The sequence below is a fragment of the Amphiura filiformis genome, chromosome 9, assembly GCF_039555335.1.
Source record: "Amphiura filiformis chromosome 9, Afil_fr2py, whole genome shotgun sequence".
Taxonomy (NCBI): Eukaryota; Metazoa; Echinodermata; class Ophiuroidea; order Amphilepidida; family Amphiuridae; genus Amphiura; species Amphiura filiformis.
Genome location: NC_092636.1, coordinates 69,767,133 through 69,793,176, shown reverse-complemented (window position 1 = coordinate 69,793,176; position 26,044 = coordinate 69,767,133). Strand labels below are relative to the sequence as shown.

General features: G+C 38.4%; 2 protein-coding genes across 2 annotated transcripts in view; one reads left to right on the top strand and one right to left on the bottom strand.

Moving 5' to 3' along the window:
* The window catches only part of LOC140161397 (uncharacterized), a 29,764-nt gene extending 28,838 nt beyond the window's left edge, over positions 1–926 (bottom strand). Inside the window, 1 exon segment of the mRNA XM_072184912.1 lies at positions 855–926. The gene's annotated coding sequence lies outside the window, so the exon portion shown is untranslated.
* A 222-nt stretch (positions 927–1,148) lies between these two features.
* Positions 1,149–18,708, top strand: LOC140161396 (uncharacterized). Its single transcript, XM_072184911.1, has 6 exons — positions 1,149–1,275; positions 7,998–9,542; positions 10,266–10,461; positions 11,691–11,827; positions 13,120–13,267; positions 17,548–18,708. The coding sequence occupies exons 2-6, from the start codon at positions 8,009–8,011 to the stop codon at positions 17,756–17,758; spliced, it is 2,226 nt and encodes a 741-aa protein (XP_072041012.1). The 5' UTR covers positions 1,149–1,275; positions 7,998–8,008; the 3' UTR covers positions 17,759–18,708.
* The last annotated feature ends 7,336 nt before the right edge of the window (positions 18,709–26,044 follow it).

Sequence of the window (26,044 nt, the reverse complement as noted above, 5' to 3'; positions counted from 1 at the left end):
ACCACACTATTTGTGTGTGCGTTTATCGCAGAGCCACTTGCGTTCTACTTCTGAGTGTTCAAGCTTGGCCAAGAATTACCCAATTTACCTGTAGTACAGACTACATTCTAATTTTAAATAAGTTTCCATGTTTGTTCCACATTCATCATCATGATCATTGTGCATCGATCATGTTCATACGTCCGTAATCATACGACACGTCTGATACGATGATGATGATTAAAATATAGCCAGATAAAACAAAAAATCAACAATTGGATGTTTCCTGTAGCTGCACAAAGGTTTATTATGTAATACTATTAATTACGTCCCTGCATACAAAATTACTGCCAACCTGCTATAGCTAAAATAATACTAAGTTTCTCGATCCTGAGAGTATGCACGTACGTACTGTGTGCACTGCATAATGTGGCAAGTTTAGTGGAAGAACATGATACGTCGATAGCGCGATTGATTGTGCACGCACCTCACGTGACAGGAAATGCAGCTCAGCGCTATCCAAAGCGTGTGCGGTGGGCGTTGTACGCTTGACGCAATTGTCATTGCGTGCCGACTGAGCTCTCAGGATCGAGAAACTATTATTTTAGCTATAGGCTATGCCACTGCATGCCTTGCTACTGCACTCATGCACTGTCTAGCTAGACTACAGTACAGTGACAGTGTACACACTGACTGAGAGTGATGCATGGATGATGATGCAGCTAGGCCAGAATTTACCAGCTGAATTTACATATCAGTGTCCATGCTGGAGCAAAACAGGTCGATAAGTACAAAGATAAGATACTTAATTTCTATATAAGCGACAATAAAACACATTCATTTCCTGAGAAACAACAATATAAAGCTTCATTTACCATTACTCCGGCACAAATGTCATCCATTTTCCGTCCTTTTCCAGACTTATCCACAATGCATTTCGTTATTGTTTAGATTTCGTTTCAAGCAAAACTACTGAAAAATAAGGCGCTTGATTGTCATATTTTTTAAAGAAAATAAAGCCCTGTATGTCAAGAAAGGTAAGAACTCGTATAGTACCAACGAAAGAGTGAAAATCTGGACTAAATCAAGAAAATAATTTACCACAAAAGCCAAAAGCGGAAGTATGTCAAAGGTTAAATGATTTACTTGACCTCAACATGACCTTTTAAAGGACATGTGCGTGAAATAAAATTTTGTTGACGATTGAAACGTCGGCTCTTCTGCGTCTAGAAATAAACCAGTCACAAAAAATAACCTACAGTTCTGCAGGTGCTTTTAAAAAGTATTCTTCAATAGGTTTGTATTCCTCCATGTATTAATCATAAAGTTTGAAATAGTACACTTGACGACAGAAGCATGAGAATGGCTGAATGATGCATGCATTTGATTATCATTCAATGTAAAATGATAATAATTTTTGAGATAAGCTTAGAAATATAATCTTGGTACTACATGTAATTGGTTGGTGTTCCTCTAAAATACTCAGATGAGATGATGAAAAGGTGATGCGGGAAACTAATAATTTCAATACATAGGCCTAAATAATGTGCAAGCATGAAGTTGAACCATCTGAAAGTCGACAGACTCAGAGGAAAATTTTGGAAACCATCTTGTAACTTGTAAATTTAGTTGTACTGTAGTCACTGGTAGTAGGCCTATTAATTTATTTTTTAATGTGCATGCATCATCATCCGAAAGACGGGAAGAAAATGATGTTATTAAGTTTTGCAACTAATTACATCTTGCCATGACTGACTCTCCAAAATCGAGGCCAAGCTGACGTAGTGTTGCTAGACTTTAGCAAGGGCGTTTGATAAAGTTCCACATCATCGTTTATCCGCCAAACTAAACTTCTACGGCATCAGAGGTCCGACTTTGGAATGGGTCAACTCCTTTCTGCACAACAGAGTACAAGCTGTGTCAGTAAACGGTTCTCACTCCAGCTGGGGCAATGTTACATCAGGTGTACCCCAAGGATCGGTACTTGGACCAGCCCTCTTCCTGTTGTACATTAATGATATCCAAGAGAAGATCCAGTCAAGTATGCGCCTGTTTGCAGACGACAGTATTGTGTATCGGGAGATTAAGAGCGAAGAAGACCATCGCATCCTGCAGAGAGTTCTCGAAGTCCTCGCTGACTGGTCGTCCACCTGGCTTATGCTAGTCAGGCTCACATCACACACTATAGGTGGCGCTATTCGTCCATAGGGAATTGGAATGTGCCTGTACGGTCCAAAAATGGCTTTACTGTGGGGCTCAATGGAAAAAATTACTAAAAATTAATTTTGACAACCAAAACCTAAGTGATGTTGACTTATGTTGGTACTGGCATAATAATGGATTCATAAGCTATCACATAGTGCAATCTATGTTCCACCAAGTGGACGCTCGTTAAAGCGCAAAGGCAATTTGTGTGCAAATCAAGACCATCCAAAACAGCTTTCTTACAGTAAAGAATAGGAGGTCATCTGGGGTCACATACAGTAGTGTACATTGTACATGTGCCTGCTGTCACAATTTCACACACAAAATTTTGGACAATTTGGTGACACTATTTTTGTCTGTAACTTCAAAAGTATATGCACTAGAATCATGATTCAGCTAAAAATATTGAACTTCAAAATTTTATGAACTTATGCAGTTTAACATCAGCAAGTGTGCCATTCTCTCCATCACCAAGAAACGCAAACCAAGCATCTTCCAATATAACATCCTTGGACAGCCACTTGTGAGAGCAGACCAGCACGAGTATCTCGGCGCTACTATCTCGCATGATCTCCAATGGAGCGACCACTGCAGTAAAATCACCAAGAAAGCGAAGTCGCACCTTGGGTCTGCTACGCCGCAAGACCTTATCTCCCTGTAATCAAGACGCCAAAGCCAGAGCCTACCAGGCGCTTGTACGCCTCAGCTTGACTACACGCCGCTGAAGCCTGGAACCCGTATACCATCACTGTAGTTAATCGCATTGAGCAAGTTCAGCGAAGCTGCAGCACGGTTTGTCTTCAGAGACTTCAGAAGAACTACATCTGTGTCAAGCTTGATCAACACCTTGGGCTGGGACCAACTTCATACCAGGCGCCTGGCATCACAGCTGACCATGTTCTATAAGATCCAACATGGCCTGGTCAACATACAACTGCCGCACATCAGCCAACCAGCAACATACATAGGTAGACACGACCATCAATTGAAATATTCCATACCAGAAGCCACCATAGACTGCTACAAATATGCATACTATCCTAGAGCCGTAAGATTGTGGAACCAACTACCATCAGCGACAGTGTTAGCACCATCTTTAGCCACTTTCAAGGAAGCCGCCCCTACCAGCTGTGAGGGGATGAAGGTACCTGTTGGCTCAAGACTCCTGTAAACCACCACAGCAAGTATGTTTTTATCCCGCACCCTAAGTTTTTCGTTTGTTATGGTCGTTACTTTTTCTTCACCTTCACTTTTCTGCACTTTGCCTGTTGACGTCACTTCTGCACCATCCTAGTATAGCTTTTAAAGCTGCAAAAGGATTCACCTTTGAAGAAGATTGAAGATTGCATCAATGTAGTTAAACTAAATATCTTCACTCAGAAGACAAAATTATAGCAATTAGCATGTGATGACGTAGCCCGAGGTACTCGCACCTCTGTCACTACGATTTCCACTGTCCTCCGTACGAAGGTCTGAGACTCCTGAGCATACATGTATCTGGTCCAGGGTACACATAAAATACCACTTTTTCTCAAATACCACTTCTATCATACCTCACGTGAAGATGAGACTTAAGGTCGTGTTCTCACTACAGACATGGGGTCTCGTACCTAGGTCCGAGTCCACATACAAGTGGACTCAGTCCACATTGATTTCGCGTTCTCACTAACACCAAAATGCTGATGTAGGGTCGACTCCACTTACCCGGATGTTATAATATCAACGCATGACGTCACAAATTCTGTTGCAATGCATTTGAGCCGAACTCACAGCACAAATCAAACTTTACTAGCTAGACTATCAATTTTGAAAGATCATTTTTTTATTTCCAGGCCCCCAGATATATTTCTGCAATCTATGGATATTTTATTTTGTGATATGTATAATTTGGAAAGATCTGAAATAAAACGCTCCAAAAACTATTATTTTATATTTAATAGGCCTATACGTGTAAAATGAGAGAAATACATCGGGTTGTTATTTCTGATTTTGGTCAAGCACGCCGATTTACACGCAACACAACCTCTAAATCACCATGGTAATTTTGACTCAGTCTAGCAAATTGTACACCTCAAAAACTAATATATTACACCTGAATAATATCCTTTGTACTATCCTATAAAGTTCAATGTCGCTTTTGTTTAATTCTGAAACTGGATAAAATCTGTATCTTGTCAGCGATACCGTTGTTTTCACACTGCACGCAGAAGCATGCTGCTCATCAAACCACGGCAAGCATCAAACGAACTTCCGTATAGCCACTTTCCCGAGCTTTTTCCACATAAAAATAAATGTTGTAAATTACTACATGAAATAAAGCCTGTAGAAATTTGTTCTATAATACCAGCTATGATTTTTTTCAAGTTGAAAATGCATATGTTTAAATTTTATAATGGAAAATTATAATGTAGACTGTATATTGTATAGGCCTATAGTACAACGACGGCCATCAAGGTCGTGCATAGAGCATTTCCGGTACAAGTGGATCGAGTCCACTTGTAAACGCTGCTCACTATGCTGTTTGATACCACGCCCTAGGTACGAGACTCATTCACGAGGTGGTCTCGATGCTACATCCTGGATGTAGGATCGAGACCACTTATTTCGTTCTCACTATAAAGCTTGGAAGTGGACTCGATGTAGGATCGAGTCCACGTCCTGGTATCAAACAGGATAGTGAGAATGCGCCCTTAGTCTTAAACAAAACATATTTGGTGCATGTTCGTAAATTTTGAGCACATTTGAGGATGTTACTAAAAGACCAGACTTGTGACTGTTATCATCGCCGTGTTTTGAATTCTTCCTATAAATAGATGCCGTCAGTGTGACGTCATCACCGCGACGTGAGTTCACAGTGCCCCGTTTTTACGTACGTACTACGTATGGCATTCATCAACCAAACTGAACTGGTTTTGGTCTTATTTTCTTGCTATTATCTGGCTAAAATTGTGGAAGGTAAAACGTATATTTGTACTTTTTGAGATATTGCCAATCAAAGGATGTTAAGTCAGGGGTGGCGGATCCTATGGATGAGGCATGTGTTAAAAGTATGCCAATGATGGCAACTTCAGTGCTTCCAATAAGCCAGTTTGCAATTCCAGAATCATGATGCATTGTGGGTAATATTTGCCTTTTTTTTTTTTTTGGAGATAAACACGAGGAGGCTGCAGTGCATTTCCAATGGCGGCGAACTTTGCACTTCCTTCCAAAACATATTTTTGTAAAACATTTTTTATTCATTCCTACATATATATTTCCTGTGAAATACAAATATAAATTTCCTGTGAAGACCAAACTGTCAGCGTAATTCCAGTACATTTTGTACAAAACGTTTTTATGGAAACCATTGAAAATGTACAGTAGCCTTGTTGTGTCTATCGCTATTTTTATTTGGCGGCTTTGTTTCTGCACATGCGCAGTTGTAATTGCGAAAGGGCTTTTAAATCTCTCTGCTGAGTTCCTTCAGTTCAGAGACTATCTTTGTGACTCTCCTTTGTACTTTCTGATGCTCAATCTGTCCTTTTGAAATGGAGGGTGCCAAATACAATTAGCTTATAAATTGCACATGCGGTCTTACCAGGGTTTTGTAAAGAATCTGGAACATCTCTCTGTCCATATAATCAAATGATCCCCTGATTACATCTGTAATTCTGTTTGCTCTAGATGTTATAAGGCCAACATGTTTGCTAAACTTCAGTGAAGGATCAAATAACACACCAAGACCTTTTTCTTCTTTCAACTCAACTAGATTTCTTCTCACAGTTACACCATCTTCCTGCATACTGTAAACATGTTAACTATTCTGCTGGCCACAATACATGACACCACATTTTCCTAGATGTTAAATCTCAGCAACCATTTGTCAGACCATTCACATAAGCTATCAAGATCCTCGGACCTAGCACACTGCCCTGTGGAATTCACTCACAACATCTTCCAATGTAGAACCTTTGCCATTAATCATCACCTTCTGTTGTCTTCCTGTTAAGCTCTCAATCCAACTTAGCACTCTTCCTTGAATACCATATGCTGCTAACTTCTTCAGAAGTCGATGATGAGGGACGCTGTCAAATGCCTTTTTGAAGTCTAAGTAAACTACATCAATTCCTCCTCCTTCGTCTAACATGCTTGTCCAAATCTCAACATTCTCCAGTAGCTGTGTAACACAAGAACGGCCTGCCCTAAAGCCATGCTGGTCCTCGCTATAAAGTAATAATTTCCTTTCATCCAAATACTTCATCATTACCGTACATGATATCTAATGATGGTTTCCAACACTTTACAAACAAATGTTAGGCTGACTTGCCTGTAGTTCCCAGAAGATGTCTTCTTACCCTTCTTGAACAATGCTGTGACATGAGCTATCTTCCATTCACTTTGCCTTCCTTGATAGACTTGTTGAAAATAATCTGTAATGGCTTAGATATCACTTCAGCAGCTTCCTTCAACATTCTCGGGTGGAGACCATCAGGTCCAGGAGATTATATCTTCCTCTGAAATGTTAATTATGTGTCCGAGAGTATCTCCCCTATCGCTTTCACCGCTGGATCTGGGACTTCTGTAATGTCCTCATTTGTAAAAACACTGGCAAAGAATTTGTTTAGTATCTCTGCTTTGCCTTCATCTGTATGAGCAAAACTATCATGTTTTGTACTGGGTTTTAAATTAAAGTGCCAATTTTGAACTTAATTTTGCTGCAATTTTTATTATTCAAATACACATGGTTTAGCGATGAGCTAAATCGAATATGCGGTGATATGCTCATACGTTTTGGTAGATAAACAAGCAAAGTAGATTTAAACTGTCATGCAACACAAACATCAAGATATTTACCTCAATATTTTGATGTGTACTTGTAAACACATCCTCATCAAGAGGCTAGGCTCCCATGATGAACTGATGGAGTTGAATGTCCTGCTTTTGACCTTTGATGTCCTTCCTTTGTATTGATCGGATTAGGGCATTTTATATTGAAGGGAGCTCAAGTCAAAAAACACACTCAACTGTGATCAAGGACTTGAGCTCCCCAATAGTCTGAAAAAGCTTGTAGTCGCCTGCTACGCAGCCGACTGGAGTAGGGGTGGGGTACAGGTGGGCAGAATGGGCGACTACAAGTTTCCTCCAGCTACATCAGTCTCTGAGCCATTGCTGATCGTTGACCTTGATTCGACATGCTGTCCATATCCCCCAAAAGACAATTTCCTCTTGCCATAAGTTGGGACATACATGTACAATGCATACTCTTTTACTGGCTCATCATCAGGCCAGTCATCGTCAGGTCATCTTCTTTTACTGGCTTATCGTCAGGCCCCTCTGCCCACAGTGGGTTATCATTTCTCCAGTTTAATGAGTGAATGTTCTTAGTCATCCAGTAGTTTCAAACAGAGTTTTGGAATTAAATCTAATACTGGAACTTACTTTTTGCAACTAGCACTACATGTACATTGCGTCTGGAACCACCAGACTTCATCCGACAACTGACCCGCTAGGCTGAACAAGAAAGGGGGACTCCGCTTTAACTTATCTCATGCATGGGACTGGGCCATCGTGTCGATACCTAGCCGTCTATCACGTGACCAGCCCAGCGGGTCAGTTGCCTGATGAAGTCTGGTGGTTCCAGATGCAACGTAGCAATAGTTGCAAAAAGTTAGTACGGTACCAGTATTAGATTTAATCCAGTTTGTTCCCGTCTTCTTGTGTCTTTTTGTGTACATATTTTCTGGATGCACTTCCTGCTACTGCCATGTATATTACTGTAAATTACATATTTGTAAATCTGAAACATTGTTTTTTTATTTATTCTTTCATTCTAGTATTCAACACTATGGACAAAATTTCCAAATCTGCAAAGAAGTCCAAAACTCCTGGTCCAGGTGGTAAAAAGAAAGCAGAAATCTTTAAAAGGAAAGCTCTCTCTGAAGGAGGCCCGATAATGAAAAACAAAGTATCACAGTCTGGGACAAAAACTGCAAAAACACCAAAAAAGTTCAAGGCAGCTGATGAAAAGATCAAGTTAATGTATGGTGAAGAATCAGATGAGGAAGACGGTGTGGTAATTCAGAAAACACCAGTTAGTAAAAAGGGAAAGAAGACACCAAAATCATCCGGTAAAAGTAAACCAGACGCAGCTGAGGAGACTGTGTCAGCTACTCCAAAAGTAAAAAAAGGAGCAAATTTAGAGAAGTCTGAAGGAAAGAAGGCACAAGAATCAGAAGATGACAGTACAGCTAGACAGAAAACACCAGTTGGTACAAAGGGAAAGAAGACGCCAAAGTCATCCAGGAAAAGCAAACCAGACCAAGCTGACGAGAATTTGACAGTTACTCCAAAAATCAAAACACCCAAAGGTGCAGCAGTTACACCAAAGGTTAAAACGCCAAAAGTAGTAACACAAAGGTCAATGTCTGAAGGACCAAAGCAAAAGAAATTGGACAGTGCTAAGAGTGTTGGTAAGAAGCAGCCAGCAAGTGCTGGAGGACAGTTGAAGAAACAGACAAAGAAGGAAGACTTGAGTCAAGTTAAGCTGCCATTTGATATTGAGGATGATTATGATGAAGATGAGGATGACGACTTTGAGATGGATGAAGATGATGATGAGGAAGATGATGCAGAGTTTGATGATGACGACGAAGATGATGATGATGGTGTCTTAGATGATGATGATGAAGATGAGGACTTTGATGAAGAGGAAGAGGATGATGAGAGTGGTAGTAGCAGTTATAGCGATGATAGTGATATTAGTTTAGAGTCCGACGATGACGATGAAATAACATTTAATCCATCTGCAAAAAAGAAAACAACTGAAGCTGGTGAAAGGAAAAAGACTCCAAAAGTAGACAAATCACAAGAAATGACCCAAATCATAACAAATCCATCAAAGACTCCTAAATCTGCTCTGAAAACTCCAGGAACGGCCAAAAGTACAGGCAAGAAAGTTTCCATTGTTGTGACATCACCTGATAAAGAAGTGAGCTCCAAGAAAGTTGTTGCAACCCCACACCCATCTCTTACGAAGAAAAGACGGCCAGAAGAAGAAGAACATAACAAAGAAAATGTAGATGAAAATGGTGTTGCTACAGTATCAAATGCTGCATCCAATAAAAAAGCATCCAAAAAAGACAAGAAAAGTCAAGGTAAAGCAGACGAGGAGCCCCTGCATAAGCAGCTGTCATTTGGTGATGATGATGAAAGTGATGATGAGATGGAAGAGAAAACGGTTCAGCAGGGAAAGGTGAAAGGTCAAGCAGGAAAGAGGAAACTCAAGGAATCTGATGAGGATGAAGATGAATCGGACGAATATGAATCTGATGAAGATGAATCAGATGATGATGGACCTCCAACAAAGAAGGGAAAACTTGGTAAGGTTTAGTTCATAAGTATCACTCATCAGTTCAAAATAAACTTCACTTTTCTTTAAGATTCAAGAATTTGACTGTGTTGATGAGTTGACCTCAATGTTTGTTTACCAACAAAGGCAAGGGACTGGTATATCGATATGCTTGAGCGTACAACATACAATCACTACACCGTTCAGTAGCTTTATTATGTGGAGGGAGTTTTAAAACCACAGGCCCTGAACAAAATATGATGCTCGCGCATACTGCCAGGCAAAAAACAGTGGAAATTGTGACGGCCAGGCAATGTTGATGTCAGAAGTGTACAATTATGTAGAAATACAATTTCCTCAATTCTATGGTGTGGTTTCTTCATAGTCAAACATCTTGAGTCTTAATGGTAAAATGAATGTCTTAAACAGTTCTCTCATTGAAATATTCTTCAAGTTAAAGGGGCTTAGAATCGATCTGTCCCATTGTTGCTATGCACCTTTGATTGGTTCAAATAGCGCGTACGAGTATCGCGTCGACACACACTAAAGTGTGGGATATTGTGTCATATCACATGGGAAAGAACCAATAAGATTGCAAGAACATTCTCAAGTGTTTAAGAATACACAATTAAGACTTATATTTTGTACACAATCAAGACTTTATATTTTATATGCAATTAAGACTGTCATATTTTATATTTTATCGTTACCTGTAAAATAATATACATAACGCCAAGTATTTCTGTGTTGCTAGACGACGGAATCTACTATCACTGTGGCAACTTGCCACCGAATGTGGACAAACAGATGGTATCGTGGTTCTTTGCCGAGGCAGACGTTGAGATTGACCGCATCTATATCAAGAGAGAGAAGGTTGTACGCACAGAAGTCACAGACATAAAGAAAAGCAAAAAGAAGTATAGGAAGAAAACAACAAAAGCACAACATTGGTGAGTTTCGCATGAGAATACACATATTGCAGTGGTTTATTTTTCAACCGTCAATTAAATTTGGTGTCTGGCTTTCCTATCGGTTCTTAATTTTGATTTGATAAAATAGATTTCAATTTATTATTGAGTATGGTAAGCCTGGGTGCCATGTTGGAATGAGGAATGATGAAATGGAAACCTCATTGTTATGCTTTCAGCGCCCTCGTTTAGCGAAAAATAGTAAAGAAATTAAGTTACACAATGTGTTTTCTTGGAAATGTTAAATTACATTTTACATACTGCATGACCACACAACCATAAAACCTTGGTTACAGGTTGATAGTCAGGAGGGTTGATAGTCCTAAAACCCAATAACTTGGTTATAAACTCTAACCCATAACCTTTGCCCTAACCGCAACCTATAACCTAAGCCCTAATCCTAACCCTAAACATACCCCTTACCAAATACCTAACCAAAACTTTAATCTTAATACTTATATACTTGAACCATAGCCCTAACAGTAATCCTAATGCAAACTCTAACCAGAACCTCATCCCTATTCCTAATCCTGACATAAAATGCCATAAACCCAAACTTTAAACTTTTTCGGACTAATGACCTTACGGACCACGGGTATCACGGTTGTGATGTTCAGATTGATATTCTCGCTTACTCCACAAGAACTTTTCTAAGCTGAAGATAACTTTTTATAGAAGCTGAAGATAACTTTTTATAGTGTGTCTCATCTCAAGTTGTGAGTAACGCCATGTTGGATTTCGCAGTGGCATATAACCGCATATTTGAATACGCTTGCGATGCACTGATTCAAATCAACCACTGTGAAATCCAACATGGCGTGACTCTCAACTTAAGACCAGATGCATTATAGTAGTATGTTTTCGTATCTGTTTCACCTCATGCCTTTGCCTTAAGAGTTCCTGTTTTACTGGATGCAATAATCATACCATGTCAGCTAAAACTATCATTGCCATTCATGCCCGTACTTATATGGGTAAGAGTCTGGAACATCGGGGTACCGTACACCACAGAATGTGGTATTGGTGACACCCAGCCTGAGCGATCCTCAATAATATAAAATCAATTTTATTAAATATCTAAAAAAAATTACGAAACTGTTTATGCTTGCTACTAGAAGGCTTCGGGGCTGTATTATGTTGATATTATGTGGCATATGTTCTCTACATGGTAAAATAATAATTTAAAGAGACAACTTGTTTACTTTTTTCAGCTTTGCTATCCTGAAATGCAAATCAAAAGAGGATGCCAAGAAACTAGATGCACTCAATGGTTCCGAGTTCACAGCAACAGATGGGAAATGGAGGTCATATGATCTGACTATTTATCCTCTCATTCAAGGCCCTAAAGGTAAACACAGGACATATGATCTGACTAAACACAGGACATATGATCTGACTATTTATCCTCTCATTCAAGGCCCAAAAGGTAAACGCAGGACGTATGATCTGACTATTTATCCTCTCATTCAAGGCCCTAAAGGTAAACACAGGACGTATGATCTGACTATTTATCCTCTCATTCAAGGCCCTAAAGGTAAACACAGGACGTATGATCTGACTATTTATCCTCTCATTCAAGGCCCTAAAGGTAAACACAGTACGTATGATCTGACTAAACACAGGACATATGATCTGACCATTTATCCTCTCATTCAAGGCCCTAAAGGTAAATACATTGCATGCATTCATATTTATATGTAGGTCTCTCATTCAATATTAAAATGAAATACCTTGTATTGGACAAACAAACCACCTCATTTTAAAGCTCCCCTGAACAATGGTAGATTAGCTTTGTTATTCTGGCAATGCAAGTAGCAAAACCAGGTACAAAACAAGTTAATTCCACCCAAAGTAGCAATTAAAAAGACCAAAACAAGATTCCACCCAATGTCAAGTATTTTAACACCAAGCATTTTAACATATCAATAAACAAGACAATGCTCTATACAAACAGTGGCCTGAAGATCTCGAATTAGTTGCTCCTAGAGGGCACGGTGGCTCAGTGGTTACGGCCTTGGACTCCTAATCTGAGAGCTTGCTTGATGTGCATGGGTTCGAGTCCCCGTCCCACCACCGTGTTGCGCCCTTGGGCAAGTCGCTTTGCCTCGCTTGCCTCACCCCACCCAGGTGCAATGGGAAGCTGTTAGGGGTTGTCACAGTCGTCGTACTGATGAGCCCTGCGCCAACTGTAGGCTGCAAACGTGGTTCCGGCATATTCTAATGACGGCGGAATAAATGTAAAGTGCTTTGAGGCTGTTTACGGCATAAAGCGCTATATAAATATCTACATTTATTTATTTTATTTATTTACATAGGGGTAAAAATTACTTCAATGGTATTGTTAGGATGATTGTGGTCTTTTTGTTGGCTATGTATATCTTAGTTGACATGACAAATTCATCTTGATACAGTGTAGTTTACAAAATCCAAAATGGCTGCCCTATGCTTAAAATTCAAACCAACTATAATTGAAAACCGAATTAAAAAAAACTAGTTTGTGTCTGACGTCAGGGCAAAGGCGCGGCACGATTGGTTGCTGACCTGCTCAGAACGGCATTTTTGGTCTGCTTAACAGGACATCATTTAAACATATCACTGTTTTTTTCATTAACATATAAACATTGTTTTAACTGTTTCCAGCTACCATCAAAGAAGAAGACAGTGTACACATTCGTCCACTTAACAACAAGACAGAAGATGAAGATCTTCAAGCATTCTTCAAAGAAAATGGAGTGGAGCCTCTGAAAGTCAGAATAGCCAGGAGAGGCATAAGACAAATCTCTAAGGGGTAAGATATTTTTCCCTTCTTTCAATGGTTTTACTGTCTGGGATTTATTTCACAAACCCATCGTTACTCTCCCTAGTCATTATGTTTGAGTTGGGCGAGTTTGGACACAATGGTTTAAGGGCGTACTACACCCATATATTGGTTTGATTGGTCTAAAAAAATATTTTTTCATATATAGCTAGGCGATATATGCACTAATCATGTGAAATAAAAAAAATATGAAAAAACATCGTGAAAGAGTGTCCTTTTTCACCCATTTGTCTTAAAGTTGGCTGGTTGGTAAGGACGCTTATACAATCCACGTAGTCTTCTTCACAACCGGGTTCTGCCGTTTCTAACATTCATCGATATTTACATACAGTACGTATTAGACTCGCTACCGGTCCAAAATACGACCTGCCTACTAGGGCTGACACATCAATTTGTATTACCAATAGGAAATACACAGGTCACACATTTGAGAATAATTCTTTAAGATTTGGTAAAAAGTTTGTAGTCGCCTCATTATGCTACCTAATCAAAATTTTGTTGAAATAAAATTAAGGATCGAATGCGTTTTAGTGTCAAAAAGGCAAAATTACCGTCAAACTTTAGCAATTCTGCACCCTTATGGAAGCCCTCGGCGTGGTGCACAGTTAAATCGGGAATAAAATATCCGCCTTTGCGATCAAAAAAAACAACAAATTACAACATTGGACCATGTTTGGACATACTGTAGGCAAAAAAACACTATTGCCAAATATAGAATAGAACATTTGACATCAACTTGACAAACTAATGAAGAAAATGTGCTCCATAAACATTAAGTAAGTGCATAAAACAATTCCTATTCAAATGCTTGTATAAAACTGAACAGGGCCGGACGGCTACAAGACTACCGCAGAAGTTCAAAGTTCTCGTGTTGCCAGATTCAAACGTGAGCATGTATGCCTAGCACCTTCTCTTGGTAAAATCCCTGATAAAATCAAGAAATGTATGTTGTGCCTCTTCCCTCCCCGTGAAGTGGCGCCATGGGGGGGGTCATGGGCGTAGCTAGGAATTTTAAGGGGGGGGCAAAGGAGTGAAAGGGGAAACCCTCATTCAAGAGGGAATTTGTGACGAAACAAAATAGGCTCAAAAGTACAAAAAGACCCTAATAAAATTCTTCAGGGCGATCGCATCCAAGGGGGGGGGGGCGGACTTCCCACAGGGGGTGGGGGTAGCTTCCCCCCATTGCCCCCTTATGTATGGGTCTCACGGCACTGGACGATGAGAAATTTGCTCAATTCCGCAATTTAAGACATTTTAACAATTCCGCAATTTTCGACATTTTAAATGGGCCCTAATAAAGTAAGTAGAGAACGTGAACATATTAAATAATAGTAGACCTATTATACCCCGGTATATTAATACTTGGCTTTTGCAATAATATACTCGCCACGCCAAAACTTCATGGCTTGCCCTTCTCGCCTGCTGCCTAAAACTGAATACCGGCTGCCATGTAGGTGTAGGGGGATAATGTTTTGGTATGTCGATAGAGGGGTTGGCATGTCAAAGTGGGGAGGGCAAAGATTTGTTGGCATGGGGAAAGCAATTCACCGCCCCAGGTGGCGAGTTGCGATAATATAAACTGAATCATCGGTGTAAAGCACGCAGTATAGGCCTACAATTCGCAATTTAATAATTAGGCGTACATAACACGGAAAAATAAAAGTTAGCCCGGGTCATAACACTACTAAAATATTCAATAAGCATGATAAGGGGCTCATGGGGATTTCCAAATGGTGTAGGCCTACAAACTGAAATTTCTTACCTCTTGCATTCCCTTCCTTCCCCGCCATAATCGCCTTTGTTGTCCCTGTTTGTTGTTTACAGTATTAGTGGTTTATTAGCCAAACACCGAGTAGGCCTACTAAAGACAAAATCTCATCCCGAGAAAAAAATCATCAGACATTTTACACGAATCTTATTACTAGCTAAGCCTATGATAGGCCACCTACATCAATTGGCCTACTGCTGATAGGATCCTATGTGCCAAATATTACATTTCAAAAAATACCAAATGACAATTTAAATGACTTACGGGGTATCCTTCACTTTTAGACATTATAATTAATTTTAATTTTTCACACTTTGCTGGGATTACTGGATAGGCCTTTAAAATTGTATAGATGGGAATGTCTAAATGCGAGCGTAGGGCCTACGTGAAGCGTGTCGGATAACATGCAGGAAATTTAGGGACAGGCCTACCCGTGACGTGACTTCCAAAAGTGCGTGTTATTCAAAAATCAGTCGTGTCCCATTTAATGTGCACCAAATATCGCTTTCCCCCTTCGATCTGCCCAATTTTCCCAAATTCCTTTCCCGCCCGCCTTGGCTTGTCCAATTTTTTTTTTTCATACTCCATGGCTCGTGATTGGGATTGCCCCATACGCCAGAATAGCTTAAAAATACCTAAATATATACATGCATAAAACACGGCAACTGGTTATAACCAGCCCGAGACAGCTCGTTATATATAAAAAGTAATTATAACGCACGGGTGATGTCAAAATTAGCGTGTCAAAATTCGGATACCGTGGCGTAGTGCAGAATTCTATGGAATATATTTGCTTTTTTTTTGCCTTGGATAGCGACAATGATAGGTAAGACACAACAAATATGAATCCACTTAAAATATTATATCACTGTATCAATTTTGGAGTTCCTAGTTGAAATGGATTAGAAAATAACGACAAAATAGTTACCAAAATTAGCAAATCTAAGCTTATTTAGTCTTATTGAATATGGTGGGTATAGGTGACGAGAAATGCAATTTTTTTTCAACATTGCTGTAGTATGGTTGTGGTAACCTGTTACCTATGGCTTAAGTAAGTTTCAGTGAAATAATGTCGCTAGTTACAAATACAAAATATAGCTCAACATTGAAAATAGAAGCATTTTAACCAGTTCGCTTTTTGATAGATGTGGAGCTCTGAAAATCACCAAGTTCATGAAGCCATCAGGAACCACTTATTCCCATTTTACATATCAACATTATTTCTCTAATGCGCTGGCAACCCGTATCCAAAATTTTAACGAAATCCGTTGATAGCAAGCTTTCCAAAATGAAGTGAATTTAAAGCATGAGTGATGTACCTCCTTTTGGCTTCTATCTTCAAAAGCATGTAAGCTACATTCATACCGATGCCACCAATATAACGAGAAGATTTGCCCCTTCATTTTGCATACCACTTTGTCCATTTTTCTTTTCTCATTTCTTCACAAAATGCAAAAAACCGCAAAAAAAATGCAATGGGTGTAGTACCCCCTTAAAGGATTTACAATACTATTTGTTGTAAATGACAGTGAAATAATCAGTCCCTTGAAACACAAATTTGAGTCCTTGCAGGGATGTCAATGTCTGCTAGCTTCTATAGAATGTTTTCAAAAACTATCAGAATAATAAGCCCCTTCTAAATGCATTAATATTGCCCATTGCATTTGAGTAAACTACCTGTCCAAATGGATTTTAGCTAGCTAAGACACTGGGCTGTACTTATTACTAACTGGGTAAGCAGTGCTTTTGTAATTTGTGTTAAAGCTTGCCAGCCTATGGTGATCAGATGTTTCTTTAAATTTGATTTTCAGGTCTCTGGCACTGAATCCCTATGTAATATGTGATGGATAAGACAAAATTCTGATAAGACAAACTAAATTTTGTGGCCCCACAAATTTCGTATTAAAGAGTTTCCACTGTAGTAAGATTATCACACAACCAGATAGTTATGATACAGGCAATAATCTCTTGGGGGAATACTTCCATCATTGAAAGGATACAAAATGTAGCAAAGTACCAATTATAGGTTAATAAATGAGTTGTTGGGAGCGAAATTGTACAAAATAATGTACGCATACTGAGATGTTGATCCATCTAATGATGCAAGAGCTGTGCATTAGAGCATCAATATCTCAGTACAAACTTGTGCATTATCTCATGCAATTTCTTGAGCAACAAGTAATATGCATTTATTAACCTATTTCATACATGGAAAAAAAATCACATGATGTTCGCTATATTTTTGTAAAACAAAATAGTCACTTGGAGGAAAAGCCAACCATCATTTGACAATTTTGACCTTTCGTATTGAAGATATACATTTATGTGCTCTCAGGTTCCCCTCTTTTACAGTTTTTTTTCATGTTCATCACAGGTGGGTCAAAGCATTGACTTCACCGACTGAAAACATCATACCAATGTGCCAACATGCAATCCATGTTACATATTATAGAGTAACATTGTGCTTGTGATTTGATTACAGGTTTGCCTTTGCCTGGTTCAAAAGTAAAGCAGATGTACAGAAAGCCATCAAGTTATCAGGAAAAGAGGTGCAGGGATTCAAATTGAATATAACACAGGCCAAGCCCAAAATACAAGGCCCTAAGAAATACAGCTACAAGATAGGTTCAAATCTGGACATGAAGGAAAGGGAGAATGCAAAAGTAGATTTAAAGAAGAAAAAGAAGAAGTGAGAGTAAAGTTGTAGCACATAATGTGTGATGCATAACAACAAAAGATATCGTAGGTTTTTATGTGGTTTTTAATGGATACTAATTTTACTTGAAATAGGATCAGTGACATTTGCTGTATACTTTTGTGTCATGTTATTTGCATATTTATGAATATTAATGAGCTCATTTGCATATTTGGCCTACATTGTCATTAATCCACTCTGCAGCTTTAACACAATCACCGATCAACTTCGTTATTATGTTTTCAGGGTTATTAGGAGTTAAGAAAACCTAATAATGATAATATTGGATGGCTTATTTCGCATGATACCATAACATATCGGATTCGTCATACAAATATCGAACTCGCCGTTGGCTCGTCCGATATTTTTATCACTCATCCGATATGTTATGGTATCATGCTCAGCCATCCAATATTATATCAAACTTGGTATTGTGATGGTATATGGTGGCCTCATGTGGTGTATAGTTTTGTGGGGGCCACCTTAATTGTGAACCGCGTAATTCTAGTTAATTGATGCCACTCATGTAAAATCTCAAGTTCCTGTTGCAAAAACACAAAGAGAAAAAACTTGTAATATGTCAAAACTAGGCCAACATGAGATACCTTTCAATGTTATGCTTCACATAATCATAGACAAACCATATAATTTTGTAGACATGTACATTTTGGGGCAAAATATACCTTGTTGGCCTATATCTTAAATTGTTAACTGCAACATTTTGCTTCCATCTTGAGTAATATGGCATTCTTTATGTCATTAGAAAGTCATAATTGTATTTGACTTTGTTTTGAACTTGCTCAAATTCTTATTTTACATTCCTAAAGGTCAATTAAAATGGATTCCATGACATGGTTGTGTACATTGGGAAGTCATGATGCAAAACAAACTTAGCAAAGATTTGTGATAACTTATTCAAATCATTCAAAAGAATGATTACCCAAAACAGCAAAAAAGTTTCATATGACACAATGTGCATAAATGGCCTTCCTCGACCTCAAACGATGTAAGTACATAGATGCCAAAAAGTGCATTTACATATCCTTAAGGGGGTACTACACCCATTGCAAATTTTTTGTTTTTTTTGTTTTGCATTTTGTGAAGAAATGAGAAAAAATGGGAAAAGTGGTATGCAAAATGAAGGGACAAACCTTCTTGTTCTATTGGTGGCATCGGTATCAATGTAGCTTACATGCTTTTAAAGGTAGGCAGTGATGTACCACTTTTCAGCTTGATTTATATTAGGACCAGTATTGGGTGTCATCATGATCATCGTGTTGCAACATGAACTGTTGCAAATGTAATACAAATACAGATGAATTTGAACTATCAGTACTGTATACATGTATCTTTTTTTTAGTATGAAAGAATATGGTACAATTAAGTTTTAACATTATTATGTGCGAAAATATTGGATCCAAAACGTAATACTAAAATTGGATTCTTTACGTCTAATGTTTATTGGTCTCTCTATATGAGTTTAAAATTAAAAAATATTGTGCTCGGCAATGTCTCGTCCAATATTTTTAAAAACTCATAGCTAAACCAATAAATATTGGCTCAATCGATCCAATTTTATATGAGTATTGGTGAGAAAGACAAAATTGAGGAAAAAAATAAGTGTATACTATAACACTGCAAGCACTCGAGGGCAAGCACTATGATGTGTGACAAGGGCTCAGGGCAACACTGCCGCTTCTCCATTTTGACAAAAATGAAATTTTGGTACCAAAATTGTTCAGATATAATGGGCTTTCCAGTGACAATCTCCATGAAGCCACTGACCAGTGAAACAGCCTTTTGTGACTGTCCAAAAAGCCAAGTGTCTATTGCAACACAGACTCCAATGGGCTATTCCCATTGAAATTCATAGACCCCTATGGAAGACATGGCATTAATCTCCCAAAACAGGTTGTAGATTTCAAATGGAGTCACTGTGTGTATGATTAAGGTTATTTCATGTCTTCCATAGGGGGTGTATGGATTTCAACTGGAATATCCCAATATTGCTATATACCGTAACCACACGGGTATAAGCCCACCTTCGACTATAAGCCCGCCCCTATTTTTCAAAACATTCTGGGAACAAGGGTGCACTCGGGTATAAGCCCAGTTGTAATTTTGACTAAGTTCTTAAATCAAATCAATGCTTTTCTCTCACATTTAAGAACAAATATAAAAGAATATCAGTTGAAAGTAACGTTCCATATTTATAATTAAACAACATTGACATAGATGATAGAAATTACTGGCAAATCAGGCATACACAAATGGGGATGATTGTTTAATTTTTAAATTCAAATAAGTACTAGCCCCTCCCCGGTTATAAGCCCACCCCCCATTTTCGAAGTGAAATCCACCATCTAGGGGGGTGGGCTTATACCCGAGTGGTTACGGTACATATAAGTGACTTGTTTGAAAAAGGGTCTATATTGCAATTGGTAAGTTTTTAGCGGGTTCGCCGTCAGACAAGTTTAGAACTGTCAAGCTCTGACTTTTTCAGTTCAGGACAAGAATGAGACATGTAGGCCACCCTTGCCTACAGAGCCGTTCACTGAAGAGAACAGAGAACAAGCAGACCTCACCTATCTGCTAATGTAAAAGGTCTGGTTGCTCACTGAAGGCTGCCCCTTGTCAACCTTTTACATCAACAGATAGGCAAGGTTTGCTTGTTCTGTTCTCTTCAGTGAACGGCTCTTTTCAGAGCCATCAGTAGGCAAGAAGCGGCCTACATGACTCATTCTTGAGTACTTTCTCCTGAAGAAGCTACTCCTGATGAAAGCTTGACAGTTCTAAACTTGTCCGACGGTGAACCCGCTATAAACTTACCAATTGTTTTTAACTCCTGTCGTAAAAGCCTATCCCATAATGGGTCTATATTGGTTGAATAAGAATTGACAGAATTGTGAAAACGTGACTTCCATACAATAAAATATGGATTTGATTTTTATACAATTAAATTCAAGTCGAATGCCTGCATGATTATTGTTACGTGTGAAATCGCTGTGTATGCTAGGGGTCAGTTTGACATCACCTTTGACCTGTGACTTTGAATTGGAACACAATACTACAGGCAAATTCAGTAAATCTTGGCCAACCTGAAACATGCATGTTACGTCCATGTAACATACTAAGTGATATAAGGTGCGTGTATGCTTCTGTACCGCACTATCTGCACATTTGTTTATCGTGGAGCCACTAGTGTTCGAGCTTGAACCTGTAGCAAATACTTTACCATTTATAGATTAATCAATGTGTATCACTTGCTGGGAGTGAAATTGTACAAAATAATGCACACATTCAATGATTTGTGTCCAAGATGTGTCTAAAATTAGATGCATCAACATCATCAATACAACCAAATGTAAATGCATCAACATACAAGAAAAGTGAATGCATCTGACAGCACTGTGTGTAGTAATTGGAGTGTGCACCTGTGCAATTATACACCATGCACGCCTGCACGGTTCATATTTTTCTATTTGCTCTGATTGGTTCTCGCTATCTAAGAGTGTATGAATCGTGGATAATTATTTACAGTTTGAACTCATCTCACAATATTGGTATAATAAAACTGGATTGATTGCACCCATATTTTAATATTGGTTGAGCCATGAGTTTTAAAATATTGGACAAGACATAGTCAAGTCCAGTATTAGCGAGACCAATAAATATTGGGTGTAAAGCATCATTATGTTTTGGATCCAATATTTTCACACACTTGGATTCATCAAAACATAATAATGCTGCAAGTGTTCCGTCACAACAGTGATAACTTGTAACTCAAGTTTTCTGTGACTTTTAAAAATCTTGATTTTTGCAATTATTGAACTGCTCAAAAGAGCTAGGACTTCTTCACCTATGCAGAATATCTTAACAGTCCTATCAGTTTACTACCAGTTTACTGTCATGAGTAACAGTAATTTCCAGTGGGTTGTGCAGGCACTTGCAAGACATGATATCAGATGTCCAGTTGTACTACAATATTGCTGTATTACACGTTGTCCAAGCTTCATTGTACCTCCTGTCGCTTCAGTTGTTCGTCTTTGGTTCATTACCACATGGTTGTATCATGTCATGATTACAGGGGCATTCAGACCATTATGTGATGCATTCTGCTAAAAACCAGGTGTAACATGTTTCTCCTTGCTTCATTCAATAGGTGCTTTCCATAAGATAATGAAAGATGGTGCCCTTCCAGTTCCACAATGCTATACCATTCAAAGACTGCCTGTACCATGAGTGCAGTCTTCTCAATAATGAATAGCATCATGGAAGGTAACATCTTTTATTCATAATTATGGTAAAGCACTTATTTGAATCTTTTGTATACTGCGCCAATAAAGTATCCTTACAGTTGGAAAAATAATCACAATTTCAAAACTGAACAATATTGGGGTTAATTTGTTTTTTTAATAGATGCACTATCTAATCCTGCACATTATGACACCACATTGAATCCAATGTGACCACAAAAAGTAAAGTTACAAGCAATTGAATAGACGAAGGTCCAGTTTTAAAAGTGTTAAGTGTTAACACTGTTAAGTAATGCCTGGTTTTGTCAGAATGTGTCAAATATGATCTACACATTGAAATGGCAGCCATGTTAGAGGGCAGTTCTAAGGTAGTTTAATATGACAGAGGGGCAGGTCTTAAGATTGATTCCACAACCATTCATACCTATAACATGTTTTATTGTATTATCATGCAAATTGCCCTATGGTAACCTTATGGAGGTCGTAATTTTATTTAAATGAGGATGACCCTGTCACGAGTGAAGTCGTATTGCATACCCTCTATACATGGATCCTGGGGTTGGCCTTCCAAAGTCAAATTTGACCAAAATTCCTTCCCACAATACGCGTATTGCATAACATAGTGTAGCGGGACGGCCGTTTGTCTAATATATGGATTATTAATGTCAGGATAACCGGGTTGACACCAGTCCCCTGGGGGACACTGTAAGTTTTGTGTGAAACGTGAGTAAGTTGTGGGGGACAGAACCCCACGTTACTGCCTTGTAAGGAAAACACGAAAGCACAATAAAGTTTTATATATATCACAATAAACACGTTTAATTAACTTTTAAGTCACAACCAGCAACAATCTCAACAACATACAATTACTCCCAACTACCTCCTCACCCTCAATCTGGTTCCCACCCTCAGACAATGAAATTAATGTCTGAATCGGATCCTGATAACTCACGCCCTAAATCAGAATGTTCCGCCCCTAAATCAGAATCGAAAAGAAGAATAAAGAATACTGCATTATCTGTTTGTTTAACAAAATATCCCCACCCCCGGGTTATAAAATTAATGTTTTATTACGTAAGCCCGAATAATAGGCCTACAATTTAAAGTGTGTGTGTATATAATGCATTTGTGTAAAAACTGGTTACAGAGCTTACAGTACACCCCTAGGTCATCATCCTCGGCCTCCTTCTTCTGCTGTCATATATCCCGTGGGTCAACCATGTGTGCTTTCCCTCTGGTAAGCCTACACCCCGTACCCTCACATCAAGCAACACAAGGTAACGCTCCACCTGTCATGATGATCTTCACGTGCACCCTCATGCACGCCTTCAAGTCTACACTCAGGTAACGACGACACACGACCCCCTGGGTCGGATCCACAACACTCCTGGGTAGGGGCGTCCGTAACCAGTTTGTATATGTATGGGTGTGTATATGCATGATCAACTTACCTCACAGAATATCACTAACCCCTGGCCTCTCTTTATGCGATCACACCTAATGCTTCATCTCCTCCTTCTGTCACCACTCCTCTCCTATGAAGCCTGCAAGCACCACCCACGGGTGCCAATATCCCATAGGTGTGACACACATCTAGGCCTGTCCCCAGGGTATGGATATCTCTGTGTGCGTGTGTACAGAATGTTTGTTTGCACATAAATATTCATAACACAAATAATTTACATAGTTCATGATACACAACATTATTCTCCCCTCCCCCGGGATGAATTTGACATCCTTAATATAATATGAAAAATATGGGCCTACATGCATAAAAATATCAATATGTTTTTATTTAACATGTTTAAAGCTGACGGCACGGCGCGCGAGTATTTTATAATAATAAAATATCACATTAGCAGAAGGAGGATGATTTATTTAAAGTCCTCCCAAATTTGCCATAAAATAATTAATTAACACGACAGAGCAATACATCCCGTCCCTCTCAATCATGATTGTCATATTCAAAATTAGTTTTGCTCCCTCCCTCACTTCAACAATAATTATGCATGCGACTTCATAATTATGCGCATGCGTAACATTTCAATCCTCTGAAAATGGCGACTTTTCATTCTTCAAAATTTAGCTAGATAAAAATAAAAAACGATCAAAAATATTTCCACCACCTCCTTCTGCCAATCCTACTTCCTATACCTTCGGTAATATTATCAAAATGATCGGTAAAATACATGGAACATGATTATTAAATAATAAATAGAATTTTGTATCGCCAAAAATATGAAATTTGATGTAAAATCCTGACCTGACATTTTGGAAAATGAATACATGCAAGCGCCTACGCACGATAAGCAATCAAAATGATCACTGATACATGAAAAAAAAAATGCAATTTAAAAGTCTAAATTTCGATACTGACATTTCGAAAATGTTCCAAAATGATTCCCTAACATTCGACTTTCTGATCTATAACATTTTTATGACATAATTCATAATAAAACAGCGAAAATCACTAAATATACGTGCCGTAACACAAAGATAGACAATCAAACCTCTCACCTAAATCAGAATGGCCCAAGCGTGCCGCCTTTATGCTAACCACGCCGCAAGCCAACCAGCCAGAACCGGTTCTGAGTTGAACGCGTAATGATGATTGGTCATCATTTTCATAATTTAATTGATCGGCACATGCGCTCAGCCTATATTTAAATCACAATTAGCGCTTAATTTTAAAACGCGAATTTTATATAATCAAGCAAGTTAGTGATTATTCGATAATACTATTTTATTCAATCCCGCTTCACAGCCCCCTTCCCAGAGTGTGACGTCCCGGCACACAACGCGCATAAATACAAAGCGGATTGAACACGCGCCGATACCGCCCATCTACTACATAATTATTATAAGTTTTCAAAATCTTCTCTGTGGTCTTGATCCCTGTCTTCTGACTGGTATTTGGTTTTTGAGTTCGTGGCTCGTGGCTTGAAGCTGGTTGATTTAATTAGACTCTTTATAGCTGCATGTGATCGAAGTTTTCACTCGAAAGTTTGGTTGATATACATGTAGGTACACATGTATATATAACTGCCGTTAAAGAATTACACCGTGGATACAGTATAGATTCGACTGATCTTCAGGTGATATACATGTAGCTATATATGTATATCCAACTGCCATCTTGATTAAAAGAATTACACTGTTTACACAGTATAGATTCGACTGATCTTCAGGTGATATACATGTAGCTATATAATGTATATCCAACTGCCATCTTGATTAAAACTATTAGCCATCAGTCGATTTTGAGTTGATATAGGCCTACATATGTATAATCTGTATATCGCACTACCATCATGATTAAAACCATTAGCCATCAGTCGATTTTGAGTTGATATACATATGTATAATTTGTATATCCAACTACCATCATGATTAAAACCATTAGCCATCAGTCGATTTTGGAGTTGATATACATATGTATAATTTGTATATCCAACTACCATCATGATTAAAACCATTAGCCATCAGTCGATTTTGAGTTGATATACATAATGTATAATTTGTATATCGAACTACCCTCATAATTAAAACCACACGGTATTGACTTGACTCGGGCTTCGTTTTTTTTTTTTTCCTTGCATTACATTTTAATCCTACACAACAATCAACATCATCTATTACTATTAGTCTTTTAATTTTTTCACATAGATCAGTTTGTCTCCACTCCGTACCAGTCTTTCCTTTTTCAATAAAAATTACTCTCCATGGGTCAAATCCTTCCTTTTACTTATTCCTTCTGTAGTTCTATCTACTTGAAAATGTTTGTTTATTTTTTTTTTCCGTTCTATTCCTTTCCTTGATATTTTGCTTCTCTTTCTCTTATTTTTTTTCAATCCTTCCTTTTACTTATATCAACTTTTTCAACATCAACACAACTATTTTATTTTAAATTAAACATGTCCTTGCCTTCCTTTATATTAAGTAAACCTCTCTCTCTGATTTCCGCATCCTTCCTTTTGATGGACTTATTTCCAAAGTGTTTTCAACAATAACAACTTAAAATCTTCCTT

Excerpts from the sequence above, each read along its gene's own strand:
- LOC140161396 (XM_072184911.1), top strand. The coding sequence starts at position 8,009 with ATGGACAAAATTTCCAAATCTGCAAAGAAGTCCAAAACTCCTGGTCCA. Across the intron at positions 9,543-10,265 it reads AACAAAGAAGGGAAAACTTG|ACGACGGAATCTACTATCAC; the intron begins GTAAGGTTTAGT and ends CTGTGTTGCTAG. Across the intron at positions 11,828-13,119 it reads TCTCATTCAAGGCCCTAAAG|CTACCATCAAAGAAGAAGAC; the intron begins GTAAACACAGGA and ends AACTGTTTCCAG.